Here is a 16,329-nt window from a genome sequence, read left to right on the forward strand (position 1 = left end):
GACTGAGTTTCTTGCGCTGCTTCTTCTCAGAACTGGCCCATTTATTGTCCTGAAGCAGTGGTAGGGTTAATACTGGGACGTAAACTTGCTTTTTTAAAGCACATTTGCAGAAATAAATGAGTTTTATAAGTTTTTTGTATGAACATTTTTTGTAATAATTATGTAGGTAGGTTACAAACTTATTAATTAGGTACATACGAGTCCAAAAAACCATCTATTACGGTCTTACAACAACTCAACTTCTAAACTGGAAGAATTTGGTGGCAAATAAAGTTTTGTGTATTAAAAAATGGCCTTTTCTTTATTTTTCCTTTTGCCCATGGATTGCGTTTTGCGTTCCGTTTCAACTAAAATAGAGAAACATGGGTCTCAACCCGTGTTTCTCTATTATAAAAATAGTGTTCAATAATTTTAGAAATTATTTTACATAATAATATGTAATACTCTTTCTACCAAAATAATGATAACAATTTGGTCACATTGGAGAAGTGAAATGACATTTCGGTTGTTACATTTTCATTTGTTTTATATAAAAATCCCTTGTTTCTCTACCTATGTAGTTTTCAATTTATAATAATTAATATTGTATCATTCGTTTGATCTGTGATTCTGATCGTTAGATGCTTGATGTTTATCGAATAAATGTCAGCTTATTATCAAGAACTGGACAGTAGATTATCTTATTAGATCTCTTAGTTTCAATCTTACTTGAAGATTAGAAACGTGAAGAAGGAAAATTTCAGCAACGTTAATACAATCGAACGACAGGCAATATATTTTCATTATTGCAAGAAACAATTATTATAAATATAACACAGTAATAGTAGAGAAAAGTAAACATTGTCTAATTAAACAGCAGGAAGCATTTGAGGCTTTTATAAATTTAAAGGTGGTAATGAGAACTCGATCGTATTTATATATCAATAATAATTGAATGTACCAGCGCCAAATGAAGACAAAAAACGTGGAAAGTAATTAAAAATTATTCGTTTACTTTTCGCGTTGCCATTTCTCATTTATTTTAATCATACCTACCTCCAATCGACCAGTTAATTTAAAATTATTTGGTATAAATTATTTTTAAATCAGACACGAAAATGTTTCAAAACAAAAATCAATCACTTCTCCCAGATTACAAACCGTGGTAATTTTAATTAAAAAATCAAACTATTTACCAAACAGTAATTTGTAATGGCGTAAAATTTGCGTGAAATTCAAACCTTATCGGGTTACATTAAAATTTAATTCAACAACATAAGAAAACAATTCGCCAACCGGCGGTTGTTGATAACGACAATTATTGTGAACTACCGCGAGATTTGTACAAGAGCGATTAATTGTGACGCTGTATCTCGGGACATTAACGCTAATAAAGCATTCGAGTTAATTAAAAAGTGTTACGGAGCGGAGGCGCGCGCTCGCCGACGGCAAAACGAGCAAAGAACCGCGAATACCCAATCCGCTCCTTAATTGAATCATAACCAACTAAATTCAGAGAGCGAACCTCCCCAACGCGCACGACAAATCTCGCGACCCTCCATCTGGCCGGTTAAATCACAAGCTCTTAACTCAAACCGCCCACTCGAAAAGCGTTCCTAATTCAAATAACACCTCAACACGCCTTTCGCCCAATCGCGACGCAGACTTCAAAATAAAGAGTTCACGCTCGGGTGTGCGTCGACACCCATCGGCGCCGGTCGGCCAATCAGCGCGCGGGCGTCCATGTTAGTCGTTTTTTTTTCTGCGCGATCGGGCGGCGAGCGCGAGCGGAGGGCTCATTCGGCCGCGCGCCACCACGGCGTTTGTACCGCGCGCTCGCGTCACGATGGATTGTGCTCTGTGTAACATGTGCTTCTGAGATTTGGTGATAATTTTGTGACGGACCCGTTGTGTGAAAAGCATGATGCCTCTCGCACCGACTCCTGTGGTGGCGGTGCCATCGAAGCCGAAGATAGGATTTAGTATAGACAGTATAGTTGGTGGTTCGGAGCGGCCGAAGCAGGCGTCGCCGCCGCTGGCGAGTCCAGGGTCGCCGTCTCCGGTGGCGTCTCCTCGAAGTCCGTCTCCTCGCCCTTTGTTGAGGCCGAGCGCTTTGCCGGCGGTGTTTCCTTCCCCTGAGCTGAAGAGGCTTCCTTATCTGGACGCTCAGAGTCACCATCACCAGTTCCTTGCGCACTTCCAAGGCGCGGCCCTGGCTGCGGCCCTCGCCCACCAGCAGCAGGGCTTCGGAGCCCCTCTCCCGCCGCATCCCCCTCCACACCCCGCGGCGCCGGTGCCCCGAGAGTCCTACCAATTGTACCCCTGGCTGATCAACAGGCATGGAAGGATATTCCCTCATAGGTTTCCAGGAGGTAAGTCTTTATTGGTTTTTTTTTCTTATTACGAAGTCATACCGAATGCTTTATTACTCAAATTCTTTGGGCAGATTTGATGCAATGGATAAATTGTTGTCATAAAAAAATCCCTTTTGTTTGTTATTAATTTGTACTATTTCGGTAAAGGCATCATCATCATTACCAGATTGAGGCAAATTCGTCTCCAGAACTTTGTTATTAGAATAGAAAGTGTTTTATATTCTACTTCATCTATTTTTAGCCAGATAAAAATATTCATGCTGCAGGCAAAAGTTTGTCCGAAAAATCTAATTTTATTCAAATCCCTCTGGTGATTGAAGGCAATAATGTCATCTACATAAATTAAATTATGTACAGAGATTAAAAGTTTCATTTTAATGAGATGATTATGAAAATTAGTCATAACATCTTTTTATTGCTCGTTCAGTAAGCTTAAACTTTGACAATCGTAATTAGATTTCACAAAAAATCGTGTCTGACCATACAAAAAGCCTAATTCGACTTGAAAAAAACCATTGACTGTATCAACAATATTTGATTGACAAATTATTATTATTGATTGCTATTGATTACCATTTATTCTGTATGGCAACATTCGACGTCAATCAGCAGTCGTTTAGCATAAATAAATAGTTCTTTAAACGTTAAATTTATATTTGACAGGTTAATTAGGACTAAAGGAGCCGTGAGAAAACCTCTAAAATCCACGCCTATATCCTGTCATTCAAAATTATATTTCTTCGTTCTTATTAACAGCGGTTTATTAACTAGGTTCATGTTTTATTAATGATGTGGTGCGTAACCATTTTTTGTGCGGGGTTTTTGTATCGGCGTGATATTGTTATATTTTAAGCCTACAGCTTTGGATAATTTGAGCTAATTTGAGGGTAACATTATAAAATTATAAAATTTCGGCCAAACTACCAGTTTTTTTGGTTTTTCGGGGTATCTTCATGAATAAAAATTTAGGTTGTCAAATATTGACGATAAGATTATGAAACTCACATGGTTTCATTATTGTGAGATACCGTATATTTTTTGAACATATTAAACCATGAAATTTTATAGTAGCCGGGGCAGTAAGTATAGTTATAAACTTATAAAATTTTGAAAAAGAGACTTGTAGCAATTTTGTAGAAATTGTACTGAAGATAGACATAACACGCATCACTTCTTCCAAAGTGACACATAATATGATTATTCGCAGAATTACGTTAAACCAGTCCTGCACAATTAAACTGCACTTACCCATATGCCTTGATTGTTATTAAACAGATTCATGGGTGCGATATGAGCGTTATCATAGTAGTTGCGATAAGACAAATTAAACTTCTGTTTTAAATATCTTTTTTTTTATTTGGAAGTTATTTTCATCTTCAAAAATTCAGTTTACGAGTATACTAGTACATCTAATTTGAAAACTGACAACCGTTTTTCGGCAACAGCTGTAGGCACACTGTCTAATTCATCAAAATGACTTAATTTTAATTTTAGTCACGTAATTAGACGCAATTCATTACTACAATTGGACATAATTACGAGTTAACTTTTAACTGGTAAATAAGTGTTTAATTAGGCTGTATGTGAGTTGTTCTTTGCCTCTGTACCATAATGAACAGGTTCGCATTCTACTGTCTATGGTCGACGGATGTATTTTTTATATTTATACATTTATGGTCACTAATTAGCAACGACTGTACGGTAATGATATGGTTTATTAAATAATGTAAGATCTGTTTCATTTATAGGTGAACCACGTTTTTTGAGGAGGCCCTTAATTAGTTCTATAGATATGACGTGCTTCTGAATACATATCTGAACCCTCGCGATGCGTAATTAGCTCGTAACGTAAGGCATTAAGGATCTTTTTTGTTTTAGATTGTTTTTGAACTCTTTCGAATAAGGGTTGGTGCAGAATACCATTTTTAAAATATAAAATAGCTTTCCGCCCGCGGCTTCGCCCGCGTGGAATTTTTCGGTTTTTTATATAACCTATGACACTCAGCAATAATGTGGCTTTCTATAGGTGAAAGAATTTTTAAAATCGGTTCAGTAGATCCCGAGATTACCCCTTACAATTTAACAAATATACAAACACAAACTTTACCTCTTTATAATATTAGTATGGATAATAAATAAACCTAGCTTAAATGACTATAAAGAGTCTGAACCAGTTGCAGTTTTGCGCACAGTTGACCCGAATAACTTTGCATAATAAAATCGACTGGAACAGAGATTAAACTGTTTCAGTTAGGTTTACGCACGTCCCTAAATCATGACACTTCAGTGCCCATGATAGTCACGTCCGTATTAACAAACGATGCTTGCTTATGTGAAGCAGCAAATCGAACGCACAGCGTTGAATAAATCCCTGTCATTTGTTCATGTGTCACACTGTGCGTGCACGCGCACTGTGAGACCTCATAGTAATGTTTGTGAATACGGGCGTCAGCCTCATTTGTTTGCAAGAGTCTTTTGGGTCGTAAATAGAACACATTAAAAGAAAATGTTGTTAGAGTCTTGTGCTGAAATTGCGTGGGACTTATTCCATTAGTCTTTGGTATTCTGGGACTTATGCATACCATTATGTAAGAAAGAAAGAATGTTTATTCAGTATCATCGACAATACACTTACAGCAATACTTAAAATGTACGGGTTAAGACGTCGGTCATTAAAGTTGGAGCTCAAAATTATTGAAGAAAGATTGAAAAAATCTGTGTATTTTACGAAGGATAATTATTGTTGCATAGATTCAGGTTTTACTAAATGAATCAATATTCTACATTTTAAAATGAACGCTCTACTTGTATGTATTTCGAAACCGGCTAAAATAATTTGCGGCCTAAATATCGTATTAATTCAAATCAATATTACAGACATATCATTAAGTCGAGCGGCCGAGTTGTTTTATATTATTTATTAACTTTATTGAGTAATTATAACCTTTGATAATACTTTACTAGCTATCATACCCCACAAATACAATAATTAAGCATTTAATGAACTAATCGCCTAGTTACCGGGTCATATCAAATAGTCATTATTTTATATGCCCGCAAGAAAGTTGCTTATCTTTCAAATATTATTAATATTCCACTCTGGGGCCAGTAATTTAGATAAAAACAATTTATAAACATCTAAAATTTGTGTCGGCATAATCGAATGGTATTCAGACAGATTTAAGTGTTTTCTCACAAAAAATCGGGTAGCTTATCTTAAAGACACGGGTCGCATTGATAAAAACACCGTTAGCCACACCACGGAGCGGAAAAAAAGTAAAAAGATTAGAACTAATCCTTGGAAAGAGGATGCGATCATTTCAAAACTCATTACTTTCAAAGTTTGCTTTTTAAAAACAGTTTTTTTTTATTCAAGCCGCTGCGGTGGCCAGTAACAATTAGAGAAATAGATCTGTTTGTTTATTGTTACTAAAAACTGAAAAGTTTGAAGTTTTTTTGACAAACCCGATTACTTAGTTCACCGTTACTTTAGTTTTAAAACAACACGACAGTGGGTGACTTGAAAAAAGTTGAAACACTGTTATTTTTGTTATTGACAAATAGGCAAGTCGGAAAAGATTATGTTTTTAAGGCATTTTAAAAGGTAAAGACTTGCCGACGGAAAGTTAATTGTTTTGTATTTCAGTTACAATTTTAAAACTGTCTGAAAATAAAATAAAAATACACGCCTTAGTTATAAAACGGTTTACACTAATATTACATTGATAGTAATTTATTTGGTAAGTAGCTTCGAGTTCCGTTTTTCCAAATTTAAAGCACCCCAAAGTGATGTTTCTTGGGAAAAAAAGCAAGAGTTTTAATTAGTCCGTCAGTTAACTTATCAAAAAATACTCGACAAGTATTTTTCACTTTTTCAATAATTATTGCGCGCCAAAGTTCAAAAGATGAGGCCCGTGACGGCAAGGAGTGCTTAAAAGTGTAGCACTTTGTGACGTCACGCAGAACTTCAATGCAACATAACTTCGTAGTTCCTTGTTTGATTGACAAATAAAAATATACGTGTCCAATATTTTTGAAGAATATAATTGGCGGACTAAGTTTTTTTAGGAAACTAGCCTATTCCAGATTCAAATCACGTTCTGTTTTCAAATGCGTAAAAACTGATAACTTTTGTTTGTTTTCAAACTTAGAATAGAACGTCCGATGAATTTAAATATCTCCGCGACACGACCCCAGAGCATTTCATAATTGTGCGCCTGATAACCCGTCTACAATGTTGCTATCTTTTGCCCATTAGTCGTAATTATACATGTGATAAGGTAATTATGATGATAATAAGTTGTGCGGCGATTTATTGCTTTTGCAATATTGTTGCGTTGTTATGTTTAATAATTGGACGACATTGATCCGCTGTGATTTATTTTTGTTGGTTAATTAGGCGGTTATTTTTGTTGTAACTGGAACGGGGTTGCGTGGGCAGACATTTAATTTTTAGTGTTTTTTTTTCGAGTCCGTTTTTTTAAAGTTTTAACTACAGATTTAAATACTAACGAAGTGAGCCTTTGCTTTGAAATTATCAATTAGTTCATTTGAATCATCATTATTTGTGTGCAAGCTAAGTTCATTCCCAATTCAGTCGAATATGTTACAAAGATGATAACACGTCTATGAACTCCGTGTATAAGCACAGTCTGAACCACAGTTGTAATGAATTCAACAAAAAACTCCAAAATGTTACCTATATTATTAGTAGAAATTAATATTTTTTGAGAAGAATTATCCATGATATATTGTAAAGTAACGTAAAAAGTTAAAAGATAACTAGGTTAATAATAATTTGTAACGTCTGGGGTTTCATAGTTTAATGGCTGTTATGGTCGGCTAAATTCAAATTAATTTTATTAATACAATGCTTGTATTGCCATGAATGGTATCGGCAGACAGTTAACGCTCATTAATAGATGGTTAATTAACGGAAAAAAACAAAACGCGGTCGCGACACGCGAACAATAGACCATATCATATACCGACTATCGTTCGCAATAAAAACGGAGACGCCGGCCCTGCATCGCGACACCATTATCTGTGTCAACAAAAAACGATCCACCCCTCTTGTCGAACAAAGAAAATATTATTCGAAAATAACTACCGCTTTCAATTCGGTGTCAACCCCACATAATAACATTTATGAACTGGCAACAATACAGCAGTTTTAATTAAACCGGCTTACCGCGCTTTTTTGCGTCACTGCCGAAAAAAAAGAATAAATTCGAAAGAGGTTTAAACTTCGACAAAGAACCTTTATGGTGACGAGGCAGGGCCTGAACGCCTGCGATTATCAAACGAGGCATTGTTGCTCGAAATTTGATTGTTTTGTAGGGATGTGACAGTGTCGATTGTTGATTGAGCTGTAAGTTAACGATTGGCAGTTATGTAATTGAATTTTATCGATTCGTTCGCCTGACCTACGCGTGATNTGCGTGATCGCTTACGATAAATATCAAGTTATAATGGACGACTGATAATTTATTTTGAATTGTTGCATTCGTCGAACTACTCCATAATTATTTGCTTGATTGCAAGAAATAATTCCGCACAGATATCTATTAAGCGTTGTGTTAAAGTTTGCATATCTTATTCAATTAGGTATCTAACTTGTCGTATATTTTTTATGTATCATTAGACACAATCAATTTAAATATGAAACGGCGTGTAACACACACCCAATGCTAATTAATTTTTATTTTACTCTGCATAACTTATGATTTTTCTCAATTACACTTCGTGCATTACATTGCTTATTGTATTAAAATGCTAATTACTCCAATTATATGAGCGTAAACTTATATTTCTATTGGATTTTTTGTTGTGTGGTATGTGGTAGCTAATGAACACATAAATGCTGCAATGATTGTCAATAAATTATGTTAGAATCTTGCTCAATCGTAAGTTGTCGATATGCAGCACGTCACTGGCCGCTTCGTTAGTCACGTTGGTAGCACTGAACGTCACCTCTTTCGTTACACGCCTTTTTCTTAATTACCATGATTGTTACCGCGTCTTTTTTACTATATTCCACTAAAAAGGATTGAATAGCTTATAATTGGATGTAATTTGAGTCTACTTTGTTGTTGAGCGATGGTGTGGGACGATTAACTGGCGTTTTAGAGGCTACAATTTATAACGGCTGGTATGTTGGTACGAGTGGACGGGCAGCCATGTTGGCCCGGTAGTTAGACAAATGATTTACTATGTCGAGTTGGTGCTTGGAATATTATGATTAATTATGCTTCTTGTTTATTGTCTAAGCTTGGATTTGAAGGCATCTTTGTTACTCGATTTCATTTTGAGACTACTGCGAAAGTTTATCGTTTGATAGAGTCGTTTGTTGAACAGGTCTTTTAATTTAGATTTGACTTATTGACAGATTGTGTAGAGATGAATTATGATGATAATGATAGATTTAGAAATTTTGTGAATTCCTTCCTTATGAATGTAAATGTAATAGAGTAGGAGATCATTGAACTATTATTGTAGAGTTTTAAAAGCGTATTTTGTAGCTCGGAAAAATTGTTTAAGAGCTTTATCTTTTGAGATAGGTTAATAACAAAACTAGTTATTATTCTTGATTTCATAATAGATAATAGTATTTTTGTAAAATATCCTATAGATTACTTATAGAACTATAAATAATCGTATTATTATGTAGGAAAATATAATAAACACCATTTGTTTTAGTCGTGATAGTATTAACATAATAATTTAAATAATTTTACTAGTTCTAGTATCTGTCATTAAATGATAAATAACCAACAACTGACGTTTATAGATTTAAAATCACTATTAATTAATTTTGCAATTTAAAATATTCGCTGTCCTTGTTTTTGTTGATTTTACAACTGTTTTAAGATTAAACTGCAGGAAAATTATATAATAAAACAATTTTAATGCCAAAAATATATAAATCAAATTAGTGAATTGATGGTTTTAAAAAGGAAAAGGAAATAATAATATATTGTTATGGTTTTATAATAAAAAAAGATATTAAATCTTTTTTCTGTGTAGACTAAGTACAGACTTTATATTTGATCATAAAAGTTTATCATCTTTCTAGAATTGTATTATCTCTTTAAAATACACAAAAGTGAAATAAAATTAAGTTAAATCATTGTCTTATTTCAATAACTAATTCTTTACATTTTACAAATTAGTATTCCATCAAAATGGATGTAACCTTCTCTACACTCATATCCTATGTTTTTTCGAAAGCATTTTTTCACACAACGGTCCCCAATTTGACACGCCCAATCATTTCCCATACAAAACGAACACCATTACACTTATGGTGTGATAGATCACAGTATCACGCTCGTCGATATATCGATTAGATGTCATGGTCAATAAAAACATTATTTTATCGATCATTTCAAGTTTTGTTCTCACTTTACCAAGGATGGTAACACTCAAACAAAAACGCCAATAGAATACATTAATCTTGTAAATATGGTATGGTAGAAACCGATTGAAATTGAATTGAACTGTGAGTGAACTGATTTCGCTTTTCAATAAAAGTAGAGTCACATCACTAGGACTAAGGCTGGGTTGCACCATCTTATTTTAACTTTAACAAACGTCAAACTCTATAGAAAAGCACCGGTTACAGTTACCGTAAAGTTAAGGAGGTGCAACTGAGGTTAATACAATATGTATTACGATATCGATAATCTGGCCATATTGTTTGCAAGATTACCAGTTCCATTTAGCGTCAACTGAAATACTACAGTCCGTGGTCTATCTGTCTCTTTCAGCCATTATTTTATTAGAGTGCTCCCACTGTAATAAAAAAGGACGTAAGATAGATACAGTTTATTAGGCAAGTATTTATTTGAATTGGAATTCTCTGCCCTTTAGCCAGGGGTAAACATAAATAAAGGTTTAGTTTCTAAAAGACCAACCGTCTAAACAAAAAAAAAAACAACGTCAAACGATTCCCTCTTAATTGACAAGGCAAACCATTTAAAATGATCTCAGAATCAATTGAAACTTGCTCGATTATTAGAAGCTTATTTGAAGCAATGACGCGTGATTTCAATTCTTTCGTCAATGCTCGATAAAAACTCATTCATTAATGAGGTTATCTATTTTGACCCTTGAGTTTGGGTATGTTTTCGTTTTTTTCCGTCCGGCCTATTATCAATGTTTTAATTAGTAGTTGTTTTGTTTTAAAGAGCTAATGGGGATTTAACTTCATTTTGTATCTTCGGTTGATAAATGTAGAGTGCTAAAATAATATTCCACCAATTTTCATGAAACATTTCCTGGGCTGAGTTACACCACCTAACTTTGACCGTAACTGTAACGAAAAACGGTGCTTTTTGTATAGAGTTTGACAGATCTTTGACGTTTGTCAAAGTTAAAGTAAGATGGTACAACCCAGCCCTAGTCTCGCATTGTCAAAACGTTATCAGATCTTGTTAGAGCCAAGCTTCTAACTCTACAAGCCCTAACTTCACACACTCTACACTTGACAAAATATGCGGCCGTTTCGTTCGTATTAGTTCGTAGTGGTAACGAAACGGTCAAACCACATAATATTATATTGACTACGTACCTATATGAATTCATATTTTTACTTAGAAATCTTTTAGATAATAATTCCTACTTTATGAATTATCATGCAGCACCCACGCACCCAGTGTCAATAAAAACATCAGTACAATCGTAAAACTATAGTTTACGGCCGCCATGACACTTTAACGCGTTCAGATTGATAAAAGCTTTCATCAATAGAAACATGGCTGACACTTCTGTTGGAGATAAGTTTCTAAGATTTGTAAGAGCTTTTGCCCGCGGCTTTGTCCGCATGAAATTTAGTCTGTCACAGAAAAACGTTGCCGCGCGCGTCCCTGTTTCTGAAACCGGGATAAAAACTTCTTCAAAATCTCTATGCCAAATTTCTTCAAAATCGGTCCAGTGTTTTAGGAAAGCGTGACAGACTTGACAAACAGAGTTACTTTCGCATTTATAATATTAGTAGGGAATAGGGATGATTTAATTTTGGAACGTCAAGATTTTTGCTAATGATGTTAGATAAAGGTCATTAAAAAAATAATGTTTGGGCCAAATTTTTATGTTTTTGATCGGTTATTTTTAAAGAAGATTTTAAACTGTTAAAATGTCAGCTTCGAAACTGTAGATTTAGTGTATTCATTTTTGTTGAAAAATAACTCTTATTACAACCAAATAAAAGACGATGAATTGATTAGATTGACGTGCCGTTCTGTTCGAAAAAGGTTACCAAATAAGTATTGGAACAAATTAACCTTTAGGCTAAAGGCTGAAAAGGAAAAAAACCTAATTACACTAAAAATCCTACTCAATTTTTGCCAAGAATGCGAAAACATTAATGTGTGAGTGTGGATAATTAATTTCGCGTTATCCTGCGATAATGTTATAAAATGTGTTTTTTCTTAGAAAAGCGTTAATAATTAAAATCTAAACGCGGTTATTATTGTAATGGAGGTGTTGCAAATCCTTCATATCACGCGATACGGACATTTGCGATGACATAAACTGGGCTACAATTATACACAGATTAAGGTCGGCTCACACTGGGCGACCGGTGCGAATTCACGACCTATGCGGCCATAATGTTATATGTAGTATACATACTCGTAATATAGTTTTATTGTATCCTATCCTACTAACTAAGATTATAGGAAAAATGTGAAAGTTTGTGAGGATGTTAAAAGATTAGATGGATGGATGTTTGGCTCTTTTACGGAAAAATATCGTTCGTTCGTTTCAGCCAAATGACGTCCACTGCTGGACAAAGGCCTCCCCCAAGGATTTTCATAACGACCGATAATGCGCTGCCCGCATCCAGGTTATTCCAGCGACCTTTATCAGATCGTCAGTCCACCTATTGGGAGGCCTGCCCACGTTACGTCTTTCGGCCCGTGATCGTTACTCGAGGACTTTTCTACCCCAACGGCCATCATCTCTACGGAAAAAGTACCGATTTTGATGCAATTTTACAGTATTATTGTTGTTACTTCTAATTAACAATAGTGGCTGAGTTTCTTGCACTGCTTCTTCTCAGCACTGGCCCATTTATTGTCCCGAAGCAGTGGTAGGGTTAATATTGGGACGTGTAAAAGTGCTTTATAAAGGCCGATTTGCAAAAATAAATGAGTCTTTTAGTTTTTTTTAACTCTACACGCCCTAACTCTACAGTCTGTCTGCATGGCTGTTTCGCGGTCGTCACATGGACGTAGTAACAAACGCTTCCCTGTGGAGCGTCGCGTCATCGCTTCGCATTCAGTGTGTATTCGCCCTTACCGATATTGCGCTCGTAATGTGCCCCAGCCAGTAATGGAAGCTTTCTTACTTGATGTGGCCTAAACGCCCTGAAACTTGTATGTTTTCTAGCGAAACTACGGCTAAGTTGCGATGCAAGGTAATCAAATGACTCTATATAAAACACATGCAGAATATATCAGGTTCTGCTTCGATATCTAGGTCTTAGCTTTCAGAGTTATTAACGTGTATCTTTGCATAAACGCAGAATTTTGAGAACAAAATACAAATTACAGTAGTAGCTAGGTATGTAAAGGTAGCAGGAAGGCGCTGGACGCAGGCCGCTACCAACCGGGCAACATGGAAAGCGTTGGCGAAGGCCTATGTTCAGCAGTGGACGTCCTATGGCTGAGATGATGATGAGGTGTGTAAAGAAAAGTCGAGCCAAGGGTTACCAGAAATAGCAAACAAGATTGATCTTAAATCTTATAAATAGTACCTACAATAAGCATTATATTTGAATAGCTACCTACCGATATAAAAGAAGGAATGACTTAGCTTCTATTGATAGCAACACTCGTTGGGCGCACTCTAGCAATATAGAGATCTTTTTGTTGAGCCAATAGATGTTATTCCATAGTTTGTATGGAAATAGACACATTTACGGTTCTGGACACAGATTCTATTTTTGAAAGTTAACTCAAAGTATTGTGTAGGCCAGGGTTTCTCAAACATTCCGCTCCACTAACCCCTGTTAAAGTTTCCAGGTGACTGCAAACACACCTAGGGTTCGCGTAACCCACTTTGAGAAACCCTGGTGTAGACTACTGTGCACTAATGATGATGACAGCTCTATGTATATTATATTGAAAGTTAAATCAAATCAAATGTTATAATTATCTGGCCTGCATTAATTTTAATTAGAAACGACATTAAGTTAATAAGTAATAGGTATAATTCTACACACTTATAATAATTATCGTTAGTTCAGAGACCCTCTACGCGCCGATTTTCTTGCAATAAATTAATTAAATTAAACTTAATTTTATATCTAACTAACCGCTTTCAACAACCTAAATTCATTAGATATTTATGATTTTGTGAATGTGACTTTGGTTTGTTGTACAAAATAAATGTTGTGCGAACTAGATATTACAAAATTATTTTAAACAATTTCGATTGTATTTTTAAATAAAAATTACGTTTTTAGTTTCACACTTAACAATTTAATACTTTAATAATTGTGTACTTTTTAATTAATTTTGCACAAAAAGAAAAATCATAGTAAACTTTTTTAAATAAACCAATAGAGATCGTTAGAAATGACAACTAAAATGTGACTTTACTGAGTCAAACAGAAATGCATTAGTCAGAAAAAAAAAACAGTTTTATAATCATTTAAACTACACTTGCAACCACATGACATCTTCTTACAAATGAGACCCATTTAAAGAACTAGCCTTATTAACCTGTGACCGTTACTCTTCAAAATTGAAATGTCACCGCCATGTTGGCGGCCATTTTGAAGACTAATCACTAGTGTCCGACCGAATATGGATTTTCAGCCGAAAACGGAAACGAAAACGAAGCTTCGGCTGCAGTCTCATTTTCGGCCGAAAACGAAAACGAAAATGACCTTCAACTCTCAAATTTCAATCTGAAATTATGTAAAAACTTCGAAAACCGTTAATGTTTTGAACAAAAACATAATGACGTTTGACAGTTGTTTTTGATAAGGACTGATTAAAGAAAACCGGCATTAAAACACAAAGTCAAAGTCAAAATTTNAATGCAACGCTGGGAGTGCATATTAATCAACTGTAATGTTCAAAACAATGTTAATATTAGGTGTTCAAGTATGAAATAGACGTTCTGTATGGAAAATTAGAAAAAAATATTTTCACTATAGATTTTTTTTGCGAAAAAAATAAAATTGATACTTGTAAAAAGATATTCGTGTTTTTGTAATGGAAACAGACACCACTTAGGACGAGCTGTTTTTGAAGAGTTTTTTCTTGTTTCAGTAAAAATATGACATACCATCTTACATAATTTAACTTTTTTGGCTTGTTCCCAGTACTATACCTCAATTGTACCTAAATAAACATGTTTTCCGCATGAAAAACTAAGGCAATGATTGCAAAATCGAATAAAAATCAAAGAAATCAATATAAATCAAATAAATCACGATTTATTCAAAAAAATCTGATTTTTTTGATTAAAATAAAAAAATCGTGATTTTTTTCCACCCTGCCTCAAAGTGAGTGTTGAACTCTTACATATGGAACGCTACCAGATGTATCTACATAGACTTAGTACGAGGTAAATTGAAATCTAGAGCTCAAATCATATCAACACCTAGGGTATCGAGGCCACAAATCTAGAGCTGGAAAATCTAATCTTGTACCAGAATTTAGCAGTAACCAACTATCTAAAGACAATAATATGTAGACAATAAGGGTTGTTGCACACGGGCTTCACGCCACAGCCACAAAACGCTGGCATTTTTACATATTCTCGTGTGGCGACATTGGTGGTCATAAAAGTTTACTATTTTATGCTTCGCACCGTCGCATCATTGCTTCACATTCAGTGTGCATTCGCCCTTACCGAGATTGCGCTTGTAATGTGCCCCAGCCAGTAATGAAAGCTTTACTTGATGTGGACTAAACGCCCTGAAACTTGTATGTTTTCTAGCGAAACTACGGCTAAGTTGCGATGCAAGGTAATCAAATGACTCTATAAAACACATACAGAATATATCAGGTTCTGCTTCAATATTTAGGTCTTAGCTTTGAGAGTTATTAACGTGCGTTAGCATAAACGCAAATTTTTGAAAACAAAATACAAACATATTTAATAGGTAGTAGGTATGTAAAGGTAGCAGGAGGGCGCTGGACGCAGGCCGCTACCAACCGGGCAACATGGAAAGCGTTGGCGAAGGCCTATGTTCAGCAGTGGACATCCTATGGCTGAGATGATGATGACGATGATGAGGTATGTAAAGAAAAGTAGAGCCAAGGGTTGCCTGAAATAGTAAACAAGAGTGATCTTAAATCTTATAAATAGTACTATAATAAGCGTATATTTGAACAGCTACCGATATAAAAGAAGGAATGACTTAGCTTCTATTGATAGCAACACTCGTTGGGCGCACTCTAGCAATATAGAGATCTTTTTGTTGAGCCAAAAGATGTTATTCCATAGAGTCTGTATGGAAATAGTCACATTTAACGGTTCTGGACAGATTCTATTTTTGAAAGTTAACTCAAAGTATTGTGTAGGTCAGGGTTTCTCAAACATTCCGCTCCACTAACCCCTGTTAAAGTTTCCAGGTGACTGCGAACCCCCTAGGTAGGTAGTGGTGTAGACTGTACCTAGACTATATTCATCTGTATACTGATGATGATGACAGCTCTATGTATATTTATATTGAAAGTGAAATCAAATCAAATGTTATAATTATCTGGCCTGCATTAATTTTAATTAGAAACGACATTAAGTTAATAAGTAATAGGTATAATTTTACACACTTATCATAATCATCGTTAGTTCAGAGACCCTCTACGCGCCGATTTTCTTGCAATAAATTAATTAAATTAAACTTAATTTTATATCTAACTAACCGCTTTCAACAACCTAAATTCATTAGATATTTATGATTTTGTGAATGTGACTTTGGTTTGTTGTACAAAATAAATGTTGTGCGAACTAG

At 35.0% G+C, this 16,329-nt stretch overlaps 1 protein-coding gene across 1 annotated transcript in view; it reads left to right on the plus strand.

Annotated features, from left to right (window-relative positions):
• The first annotated feature begins 1,792 nt into the window (after positions 1–1,792).
• The window catches only part of LOC114355435 (homeotic protein empty spiracles), a 48,182-nt gene continuing 33,645 nt past the window's right edge, over positions 1,793–16,329 (plus strand). Inside the window, exon 1 of the mRNA XM_028308274.1 lies at positions 1,793–2,351. Coding sequence (XP_028164075.1) covers positions 1,901–2,351 — 451 coding nt within the window. The 5' untranslated portion in view covers positions 1,793–1,900. The remainder of the gene's footprint in view (positions 2,352–16,329) is intronic.

This window comes from Ostrinia furnacalis, unplaced genomic scaffold (genome assembly GCF_004193835.3).
Source record: "Ostrinia furnacalis isolate ACB-3 unplaced genomic scaffold, ASM419383v2 OfSCF2409, whole genome shotgun sequence".
Classification (NCBI taxonomy): Eukaryota; Metazoa; Arthropoda; class Insecta; order Lepidoptera; family Crambidae; genus Ostrinia; species Ostrinia furnacalis.